Source organism: Ursus maritimus, unplaced genomic scaffold, assembly GCF_017311325.1.
Source record: "Ursus maritimus isolate PB19 unplaced genomic scaffold, ASM1731132v1 scaffold_15, whole genome shotgun sequence".
Taxonomy (NCBI): Eukaryota; Metazoa; Chordata; class Mammalia; order Carnivora; family Ursidae; genus Ursus; species Ursus maritimus.
The window spans coordinates 35,028,536-35,040,617 of NW_024423897.1; the positions used below are offsets into that span (position 1 = coordinate 35,028,536).

Consider the following 12,082-nt stretch of genomic DNA (forward strand, 5'->3'; position numbering starts at 1 on the left):
GGATTTATCTGTTTTTTTCCCTAAAGGGAAAAAAGGAAAAAGTTGTGGGAAGTGGATAGAAGACTTTAGAATTTAGCTGTATTTTAATTTTTAATTGTGGGTTGGGGTAGCAGCTTGGCTTTGGAGTCAGATGAAAATTCAAATCTTGGTTCCTCTACTTAATAGTTGTGTGATTTTGGGTAAGGTATACTTTAAGCCTCTGTTTCTTTTACTGTGAAATGAAGATGACTCTATCTCTTAGGGTTGAGAGAATGAAGTAAAATAATAAATAGTAATAAATTGCTTAGCACAGTTCTGATATAAAGTAAGTGCTCAGTAAATATTTGTTGTTATTGTTGTTGATATTAGCTATAACCTGACTTATATACATAGGTATTTACAGTACAAAAAAATTGGAAAAGTCCTTTGAAACAAATCCATTGCCATTGCCTCACAGAAAGGAAATTTAGGAGTGGTGTGTCCTTGATTATATTTAGCAAAAAAATGATGCTTAATTTTCAGTATTAGAAAATTCTAATTGAAAAATTTGTCACTTCCTGCAGTGAAAGTATTTTTTCTTTATTTTTTATGGTCTATTTCATAATTGACTTGAATTTCCTGATATTCTTCTTTAAAATTAATTTAGGACCTTTTAAAATGAATTACTTTTTCTGGTTATGAAAGTAATACATATTTATTATTTAAAAAATAAACTAAAAAATCAAATGCTATAAAACTAAATAGTATAGAAAATGAAACACTCTTGTAATCCTGTTCCTCCCAAATAACAATTATTAACATTTTAGTGTGTTGTCCTCCAAATTAAAAAATACATGTATGGCATTTATAATAACAATATTAGTTTCTTTTTTAAAACAAAAGTTCTTTGATATATACTGTTCACTATTTTGCGCTTTTTTTGCCCATTTTTTATAATTTTTGTTATATTAGTCACCATACAGTACATCCCCAGTTTTTGATGCAATGTTCCATGATTCATTATTTGCATATAACACCCAGTGCACCATGCAATATGTGCCCTCCTTAATACCCATCACTGGCCTATCCCAGTTCCCCACCCTCCTCCCCTCTGAAGCCCTCAGTTTGTTTCCCAGAGTCCACAGTCTCTCACAGTTCATTCCCCCTTACGTTTACCCCCACTTCATTCTTCCTTTCCTTCTCCTACCGATCTTCCTATTTCATATGTTCCATAAATGAGTGAAACCATATGATAATTGTCTTTCTCTGCTTGACTTATTTCATTTATCCCAAAGATACAGACGTAGTGAAGAGAAGGGCCATATGCACCCCAATGTTCATAGCAGCATTGTCCAGAATAGCTGAATTGTGGAAGGAGCTGAGATGCCCTTCGACAGATGACTGGATTAAAAAGATGTGGTCCAGGGGCACCTGGGTGGTGCAGTCATTAAGCATCTGCCTTCGGCTCAGGGCATGATCCCGCTGTTCTGGGATCGAGCCTTGCATCAGGCTCCTCTGCTGGGAGCCTGCTTCTTCCTCTCCCACTTCCCCCGCTTGTGTTCCCTCTCTCACTGGCTGTCTCTCTCTGTCAAATAANATAATTAAAAAAAAAAAAAGAAGATGTGGTCCATATATACAATGGAATATTACTCAGCCATCAGGAAGAACAATTTCACAACTTTTGCAGCAACATGGACAGGACTGGAGGAGATTATACTGTTTTGCTTTTTTGATTTAACAGTTTATATTATACATCTTTCCATGAAGTAGTTTTTTAATGTTCGATAGATTCTTTGTGGTGTGTACATTTTGTAATTAACCAGTGTCCTGTTGTTGATCATTTAGCTAAAAAAATCTGTATTTGAATAGTTTCCTAACCAGGAAGAGATTATAATATATCTTTGATTATTTGTTCTCTTATTTTAAAGCCCCAAACTTAATAAGAGTGATATTAAGTAATCAGAATCAAACATATACCAATGTAACAGTAAATACGTACATTTATGTGGAAACTCAGTCAAATTTAATTTTAAGCTGGTAAATTTTACTCACTGCCATCTTTCCCAAATGTCTTTCTCAGTTTTTTTTTTTCTTTCTCCTCCTTTCTTTTGAGAGAGGGAAGGGCAGAGGGAGCAGGAAAGAGAATCCTAAGCATGCTCCACGCCCAGCATGGATCCCTACTCAGGGCTCGATCCCACAACCCGGAGATCATGACCTGAGCTGAAACCAAGAGTTGGACACTCAACCAACTGAGCTACCCAGGCGCCCCTTTTTTCTCATACTTAATAACAAGTATATTCATAACTCATAATTATATTCTTATAAGTATATTTAAATATATGGTAAGAAGGAAGGTTAACTATTTAATTCTGTAATAGTAAAAATGAACTGCCTTAATTCTCTGAAATAGTTTGAATAAAACTAAATTAAAAACAAAACAGCGAATGGCACCATTCGGGAGTATTTAAAAAACATACAAACCTACATATTATGTAATCATTTATCTTTTCCTTACAGATATATACAATTTAATGTTACTATATTTAACTGTCTTTTTTATCATTTTGTAGCTTTTAATTGTTTTGCTTTTCTTTGGAATAATAGGATTGTTTCCTTTAAGATTTTTCTCTTACTAATTCTTTAATTTTGTGTTTGTTTGCTAGACCACAGCAGTTTACATTTCAAGATTCAAATAATTCTGTAGATTCATCAGCTTCTGATAGTGACCCTATGAGACAGAGATTTTCTATAAAAGCACACTCACGGTTACCCTACCTCATTATTTCTGATGGATACATGGTCACAACCCTTCGATTTGTTGATAACCTGTCTCCATCAGTGCTCATGAGATCCCTTCTACTTGATTCAACCCAGAGGCTTGAGAACACATACCAAAGTATGATATTGTCTAAGGTATAGTGCTTTTTGGTATAATTGGTAAAAGTTGGCTTCTTAGTTTTCTCAGATTTAAAACCATAGTGACAGTAATGTCCTTGGATTGTATACAGTTGTCTATAGAACTTTTAACTGCTTGTGATAGAATTACAGATAAAATTTTACTCTTGGAAATCTTTTATTTTCTACAGCCAAAAGGCAAAGGGCTGAACTTGCGATCACTGGATTCCCTGAGATGTAGCCTGTTAAAACACCAAGGAAATCAAAGTTTAGCTGATTCTATTGTCCCCAGATTCTTACAGGCAGAAGAAACAATGAAGTTAAATGAAAAAACAGCAGATTCCCAGGTACTTAGCAGTGTTTTATTTACTTTGAACAGTTACATATTGACTTTATTCCAAGAAACACATACTGTTTTTCTCTTGTTAAAGGGGGAGAAATTTGAGAACACCAGTGATTTTACTTATAAGGTATTAAATGGCATTAAGTATTTTTTTCACTCATGTTTTAGGATTTTGAAGCAGAAGAAACTAATGAAGGCAAACACTTTCCAGACAACTTATTCTCACTTTGGAACCAAAAAAATGATCCGTTGTTCAGTAGTGTCAAGGAGGGAAGATTGGAATTTGCATCTATGTTTGATACAATACATGCAAAGGATAATATCAAAGAGACAGATAAAACCATTACGGAACTGCATTCTGTCCAGAAAAATCTCCTTGCAGCATGGGCTATAGGAATTTCAAAAAATGTGATGGAAAAAAATGTAATGTTAAATTACACAGTAGTTTGTATCACTCATTTTTTCTACATTCTTCAATTTATAAAATGTCCTTTCCCCAAACTAGATCTTTTTTTAAGCAAGAGCACAAGACAAAATGCATGGGTACTTTGTATCTTTCAATTTTTTCATCAGTGTTTATCAATCCAGTATTGGGATATGAGATACAAACAAGATGTGGGACATTTGGTAAAGCTGACCTCAAATACTATAAAACTTTTGCTGACTCAGCAACAACAGGGTCAGTTATTTTCAGAGAAGCTTTTGGCTTGTTTTCATTTACTTAAAATGGTAGCTGATAATTTAAATGGCATATACATTCTCCAACCTGAAGTTATTTCAGCATCAATTGATGGAAGTAGAACAGCAGACCAAGAGAAATTGGTGGTTCCCATTTTTCAAATGTTTCAAGATAGTGATTCTCAGGAAAACTGGTCTTGGAACTCATCTTTCAAGATTCATCCTCAAGTAGCAAATCTTGCTCAACAACCAGGACGCAGGTATAAGTACTTTATATTAGGGAACCATCAACATTATAGATGTATTCCTTTTTGAAAAATTGAGATATAATTCCCATACTGTAAAATTCACTATTTTAAAGTATAAAATTCAGTGATTTTTAGTATAGTCACAAGGTTGTAGAACTATTAGCACTAATTCCAGAATGCCCCCCCCTTTTTTTTTTTTTTTTAAGATTTTATTCCTCTATCTGAGGAGGAGGAAAGGGGAAAGAATCCCAAGCAGACTCCTCCCTGAGCCTGACGCAGGGCTTGATCCCATGACCCAGAGACCATGACCTGAACAGAAACTAAGAGTTGGATGCCCAACTGACTGAGCCACCCGGGCACCCCTCCAGAATGTTTTTATAATCCCCAAAAGAAACCCCGTATCCATTACCAGTCAGCATTAATAAATTTTTATATTATTTTAAAATATTTTAGGATTTATGCCAAATTTTATTCAACACATGTATTTTATTAGTCTTAGGCAGCCATGATACATGCCCAACTACTGAATGATTTTGGTTTAGGTGAGCACTATAGAAAAATAACCATGAAGGTTTGAAAAATAACCATGAAGGTTTAAAAAATGCATTATGCATTTTTTGATCAGTGAGCTTTGTGCTATATTTAAATCTGATCAGTTTATATATATGTTATTATATCAGTGAAGAATACAGGCAAAAATAATAAGGCTAAATAGGAGGCTGTACTTGTTTTTATTCCTAGTCAAATTTGGTTTTGGTGATCACTTAATTTTGTGTGCAGATTGATTGTTCTCTGGAGAGTGTTGTACAAAAAAACTTTATGGTATCAGACACAATTAAGTCAAAGACTTCCTGAAGGTGACAGACAGTTAACTGAAAAGATGACACAGGAAGCATCTACTGTCAAGGCTCTGTTATGTCATATCCAGGCTAACTTACAGACTGCTGGAATTCACTTGAACCAAGCCTCGGAACTTAAATCTATCAATGGTCAGTAGTTTATAAACATTTTCTAAGTCTGTGAATAAGCAATATAGTTAGTTGGGCCTTGATTTTTATTAATTGGTTGCGATTGTTTTTCAAAATAGTTTCTGGCTGAGCTATATCCACTAAATTTTAAAATGAAGTAAATTTTTATAAAGTAATGTCATTAACCATGACAGATTGTTGGTTAAAAACTTTGTAGGTGAAGAGTGTTTCCTGTTAGGATCCTATGAAAAATCTGTTCAACTGTGGAAGAAAGCTCTACAAGAAACCCAAGAGAAAGGTAGGAGAGTGTTAAAAAATAATAGTCGCCATTATATTGGTAGGAATGTATTTTGGCATGCTGTAGAGCTTAAAAATAATTCCAGGTTTCTGAGTGCTCACAATTTCTTAATGCTCAAATAGAATACACAATGGTAGGCACCTTAACTGTCAGAAACACCTATTTAAAATTATTTTTAGTCTTGGAATTTGTAGCACCAAGAATTTTTTCTGTTATCTATAGATAAGGCTCCTTCTGTCCTTTTTTTGGTTAGTGATGGGAGCTGTGATTGATGGGGGAAAAATGAGATTTAGATTCTAAATAAAAATAATGTTTTGTTTTTTTGGCTATTTGCCACAAACTTAGAGAAACATGGAGCTAAGGATTTCCTGTGAGTTAGACTGTTGGGTTAAGTATGGGCTTCATGGAATTTTTAATGAGACTAGAGGAATGTAGGTTCTAGAAACTGGTGATAGCTGCTATGGTATTGAGGGTGTGGCTAGGATGATAGAAGTTCTCAGCTAGCGACCTTGGAGCTAGCCAGAACTGTAACTACTACATGGTCAGGTTTGGCCAATTATTAAGTTTTTTTTTCTGACTGCTTTGCATATTTCATTCATTCCCCTGTTTTTGTTTTTTTTTAAGATTTTATTTATTTATTTGACAGAGAGGCATCGAGAGAGGGAACACAAGCAGGGGGCCTGGGAGAGGGAGAAGCAAGCTTTCCGCTGAGCAGGGAGCCCGATGCAGGGCTCGATGCGGGGCTCAATCGCAGAATGCTGGGATCATGACCTGAGTCGAAGGCAGACGCTTAACGACTGAGCCACCCACGCGCCCCCATTCCCCTGTTTTAACCAGTATTTATCAAGGACCTGCCGTGTCCCTCATGTATTAGGCACTAGGAATAACTGAAATAAATAACTTTACCCACAGTGTGGAGGAGAGATTACATTAAAAAAAAACTAGTGTTTTTCTCGTTATGTTGTTTGGTAGATGCTGGGGAAGCGCAGAAGACCACTTTGTACAATCTGAGGGTGGAGTGTAAGCATTAGTCTGCGGAAAACCTGGAGGAGTTGACATTTAAAATTGAATATAAATTAGCCAGTTAAAATAGGGGTAATTGTTTAACACATTATAAAAGCAGGAGATAGCATTATAAAAGCAAAAAGGTGTGAGAAACCATGGCAATTTGGTAAACTGGAAATTGTTTGATAGGACTAAATTATATGATAAATGTGTGCAGTATTGGGGATAGGGTGGTGAGAGCTAAGGTGAGAGGTATGTAGAGAATAGATGATAAGGAACATACTGTATGCAATGCCAAGAGGTTCAGATGTTATCTCAAAGAGATTGGGATCAGTTAGATACTTTATGTAGGAAAGATAACTTTTCAAATGAATATAGGCCATTTGGAATGATGTGGAGGTACAATGTGGAGGGTCGTTCGTAGGAATGTGGCGTAGATATGTGGGTTTCACATGGAAGCAGGAATCAAAGCGATGTCAAGAGTACTGGAGAGCAGAGGTTATACCTGACAGACAATAGGTTTGATCAGTTGGACTTGTGGCTGAGTAGATCTGGAGAGGGAAGTCTAATGTAGTTCTCACGTTTGGGGATTGTCCAACTGGATGAAGAAGTGTGGCATTCAAGGAGATGAGATGTTCTGATGGAGAAAGGTTTTCATAATGAATTCCATTATGGACCTTTACATTTAATTTCATTTCCAACTGTATCCACTAGGAATGGCTTCTGATAATGAAGACTGAAAGTAATAGTGGTTTCAACAAGAAAGAAATTTCTTTTTCTTACAAAAGGAGACCAGAAGTTGACATCTGGGGCTGATTTGGTGTTTCTGTGGTCTAATTAAGGACCTATGTCCTTTAGTTTTTCTACTTAGTCATCCTTTGTGCATTGCTTCCAATCTTAAGGCCATTACATGAGCTAAATTGGGTACTGGAACTCCAGCCATCACATCCATATTCTAGTCAGCAGGAAGGAGGGAAGCAGGAAGGGCAAGAAAGGGTGCACCTCCTAGCTGAGTTACCTCCCTTTGAGCAGCTTTTCTGGAAATTCTACATAGTGTTATCTCTTGGTCCAGAACTCAGTCATTTTTTCACATGGCCACATCTAAGTGAGAAATTGTGATCTGGGTGCATTATTTATTTTTTTAAATATTTTTTTATTTTTAAGTAATCTATACCCAGTGTGGTGCTTGAACCTACAACCCTGAGATCAAGAGTATCATGTTCCACTGACTGAGCCAACCAGACGCCCCTGGGTGCATTGTTAACCCCAAATAAAATTGGAATTCTTTTACTCAGGAAGAATGGATAAGGCGTCAGTTCTAAACACCCTTCAGATTCTTAGATGCGGTGGTCAGGGGCTCCTATCTCATTGAATAGTGCTTCTCCTGGGGGAAGTCTCATATGTATGGTTTCGTGGGATTTTCTTTTTTACCATGTTTCCTTCTGTTTTATACCATGTGTCCTTGAGATAAATGTTGTTAATTTAGTGCTGAGATGATGAAGATTTGCAGCTTTCTTGGGATAAAAATCTTAGTTGTTCTAAGGCCTGATGAAAGATAATAAATCATTCAGAACTTAAAATGAAAAAGAACGAAGTATTGCCGACCTGTTTTAAGAAAAAAACCCTATTTTTGAAGTATAAAACAAATACAGAAAAATTCACCTAATCTGAGTGTACAGCTTTCATAAACTGAACATTCCTGTTTACCTTGCACCCAGATCAAGAACATTACCTTGCTGGGGTGCCTGGCTGGCTCAGTCGGAAGAGCATCTAACTCTTGATTTTGGAGTTGTGAGTTTGGCCCCACATTCAGTGTAGAGATTACTTAAAAAAAAAAAAAGAAAAGGAACATTACCTTTCTAACAGGTTTTTAATGTAAGCTTAATTCTTTCTTGTTTAAGGAGGAAGAAGAACATGTTTTCTTCAGATACGCTATTATCTTTCTCTTTTATACTGCTACCTCTATAGCTATAATTTAAATGATGCTCAAGGATTGTGTGATCAGCTAGTAAGAGAAATATTGAGGTGTTCTCGCCTACCTGTAAAAGAAAATGAGGATTGTTCAGGTATGTAAATTTCAACAATCAGTATGTTTAATCTCATTAATTTGTGTTCATAAATTTAGATATGAAATTGCTTATACATAAAAGTTGGTTGCTCTAAATTATGTTATAGTGAATTTTGACCTGTCCGCTTCTCAATAGCAAGCCTCATGGGTTTTTTGTTTTTTTTTTGTTTTGTTTTGTTTTTGTCTTTTTAAAACTTTGGATCCTCAGGGCTTAGTAATAATTACCTGCTCAATTGACAGAATTGTTTTCTCACAGCCATATTTGCTAGACATAATATCAGGTATCCAAGTATTTTTCCTTACTCTATATTTTCTTTATTGCTTAAAGTGGTTTAGTAAAGTGATGAAAATCACTTTCTGAGGTATTTCAACTATTTTTTTAAAAATTGATTTAAAAGGCTGCAGAGTATCTGGATTGCCCTTGTTAAAAGAGGTATATTTAAATTAAGCAATAACCAGAGTGAAAGATATATATGAACACATAATATACCTATAATGTTTATAAGGTAGTAGACCATTTGATATATGCTATGCATATGAATGTGTCTGAAATGTCCAGTGTATCAGAACTTTCTAGCTGGAGTCCATGACAACTTAGGTTTTTATTGTTTCAGCCACTGTTTATAGATTTCTTACTTTTTGTGATTTTTGTCTTTTAAAATTTTTGTGTTCATTATGGAAGTAATATGTTTGTTTTAGATAATTTTGAAAAATATGAAAAAGTATAAAGAAAAAAAATCACTTATAATTCTGTCGCTTTTTTGTATGTACACATTTATATATGTATATTAGAGCTGTGTATTCTCTTTTGTAATCTTTTAAAATTTAATATTTTGATGAATATTTTCCAATGTAAATAATATTCTTTTTTGAAAACCTATTAAGCCTTTCCCCCATTTTTGCACATTTTAGTTGTTGCCACCTATTTACTATTTTAAATAGTGCTGCAGTGTACATAAATTTTTGTGGTCGTTACTAATAATTTCTTTAGGATAAATTTCTACAGATGAGGTTATTGGATAAAGGAGAATCCATGGTTTTAAGACTGGTATCAGATTACCCTCCAAAAAGCTTTGCTAGCTGTGTATGAGTGAAAAATTTTTATATGTGACTTTTTAACTGATTGGATATTCTTCATCGTTTCTCAGTGGTGTCACTACGTGATGTAACTTTTAAAATAAGCTGAACCTGTATTAATATATTTGTTTTAATTTTTAATGACTATTGTTTAGAATGTGTTAAGTGTATCCCTACCAGATTGGAGGTCCCAAAGACTACTCCCCATGTTCAGTGATTCACAGGACTCAGTATATAATTGTATTCAAGGCTATGATCTATTACAATGAAGGGATACAAAGCAAAATTAGCAAAAGGAACAGGTGCATGGGATGAAGTCCAGAGGAAACCAGGCATAATTTTCTAAGACTCCTTTCCTAGTGGAGTCACACAGGACACATTTAATTCCTCTAGCAATAGGTTGTGTCAACACATGTGAATATTGTTTACCAAGGAAGCTCATTTTTTTTGAAGATATTATTTATTCCTTTGAGAGATGAGAGAAAGAATGATCAGGGAGCCCCATGCAGGGCACGATCCCAGGATCCTAGGGTTCATGACTTGAGCCGAAGGCAGACGCTTAACTGACTGAGCCACCCAGGTGCCCCAAGGAAGCTCATTTAGAGATTGAGTGCCCAGGGTTTTTAATTAGTGGCTGGCTAGTTGTGTAGACCCCCTCTGCTTAGCCCATACCAAAATTCTACACTCTCAGAAGAAAAACAGGTGTTCAGCATAAACCACATTGTTTGTACAAACGGGTCTCATAAGCCATTCTCATCAGTTAAGGTGGTAGAAATCTTCCCCAAATCCAAGTTCCCAGATGCCATCCAAGGGCCAACATTATATGCAAGTGTTTCGAGTAGTAGGCCTGTTCTGTTATCTCTTTCCTGCATACTTACGTTATTAAATCTTTGTATATAGTCATAATTTAATTTTTATTGCATAAGGTTGCCATTATTAACATCATTAGGGTGCCACATACAGAATTACTGTTTCAATTTTTTTTACTTCTGAATTGATACACTTTTACTCTGACCATCTTTTAGAATTAGGTTGCTCCCCATTTAAGGAGCTTATTTCTGAGATTCCAGTAATGAGTTTTGTATGATTAAAAGTACTAGAAATCTTGCCTTTGTATAATTCCTACAATAAGTTTAATGAAGGAGAAAATGATTTGTACCCATGTATTTTTAAGTTTAATGTGAAGAAATAGTATGGTTTTTCTAGACTTTAAATGGCCAAATGAAGAATACTGCTTGAAGGCTAATAAGATTTTCTCAAGAGTCCTTTTATTAAAAGAAGCTTATTAGCAATAATCTTGAGTGCCTGTTCTGTGAGAGGAGGAGTGCAATGTGCTGAGGTATACAGTGACAAGATAGAAGTGGTTCATATGAATATGGAACTTAATATTCTTGTGAATATATATATCAAGTGACTTCTGGGAAAGAAAAATATTTTGCTATTGTTGGGGCCATAAATTTTATTTTTTAATTAATTAATTAGAGAGGGAGAGAGAGAGAGGGGAGGAGAGGAGAGAGAGAATCCCAGCCAGGCTCCATACCCTGAGCAAGCCCACTTGGGGCTTGATCTCACAACGCTGAGATGGTGACGTGAGCTGAAATCAAGAGTCGGATGCTTAACCAACTGAGCCACCCAGGTGCCTCAGGATCATAAATTTCATAAAAATTAATGTTAACTTAGTATTTATCTATATCTACTAGCTTAACTATTTTCGGATTTCTGAATGGCAGTTTATATTACTGAGTTTTGATTCTCAAATAGGGATGACATGTTTGCTCCTGCTAATTTATGTATCAGAATCACCACGGAAATGCTGATGTAACTCCCACTCCCCCACCCACTCTCTCCCTCCACCCCACATTTTCCTTTTGTCCCTCCCTCCCCAAAGAATCTTATAATAGTGAGCCACTCTTACTAATGGGAGTGTATCCTAATCCCCAGATCTAATGGTATCTAATGGTACAGAAAACAGCATTAAGAATCACTGTTGTAGGGGCGCTTGGGTGGCTCAGTTGGTTAAGTGGCTGCCTTTGGCTTAGGTCATGATCCCAGCGTCCTGGGCTTGAGCATGGAGCATTGGCTCCCAGCTCAGCAGGGGTGTCTGCTTCTCCCTCTCCCTCTACCCCCTCCGTGCTTGTGCTCTCTCTCTCACTCACTTTCTCTCTCAAATAAATAAATAAAATCTTAAAAAAAAAAAAAAAGAATTGCTGTTCTAGTGCTTTTCAGATTATTTTTGTAGTAAACTCTGCCTCCTTTCATCAAAGAAAAAAAATTGGAAAGGGAAGGAAAAAGGGAAAATGATGAAATCTAAGCTTGCAAGTCCATCATGCTGGATTGTTTTGTATGTATCCTTCCATGTTTTATTCTTATTTTTTAATTTTTTTAAAGATTTTATTTGTCGGAGAGAGTGAGAGAGCTATCCTTCCGTGTTTTAAAATAAAACTGGTAACTTGAAGTCATAGTAGTTCCTAAGTGCATGTGCTCATGATTGTGAGCTAATTATTTTTGTTCTGTTATCCTCAAGAAGCATAGATACTATTATAA

At 35.6% G+C, this 12,082-nt stretch overlaps 1 protein-coding gene across 1 annotated transcript in view; it reads left to right on the forward strand.

Annotated features, from left to right (window-relative positions):
* The window catches only part of CPLANE1 (ciliogenesis and planar polarity effector 1), a 130,693-nt gene that overhangs the window by 14,883 nt on the left and 103,728 nt on the right, over positions 1-12,082 (forward strand). Inside the window, exons 9-14 of the mRNA XM_040630494.1 lie at positions 2,622-2,871; positions 3,045-3,200; positions 3,365-4,134; positions 4,903-5,111; positions 5,308-5,388; positions 8,295-8,459. Coding sequence (XP_040486428.1) covers positions 2,622-2,871; positions 3,045-3,200; positions 3,365-4,134; positions 4,903-5,111; positions 5,308-5,388; positions 8,295-8,459 — 1,631 coding nt within the window. The remainder of the gene's footprint in view (positions 1-2,621; positions 2,872-3,044; positions 3,201-3,364; positions 4,135-4,902; positions 5,112-5,307; positions 5,389-8,294; positions 8,460-12,082) is intronic.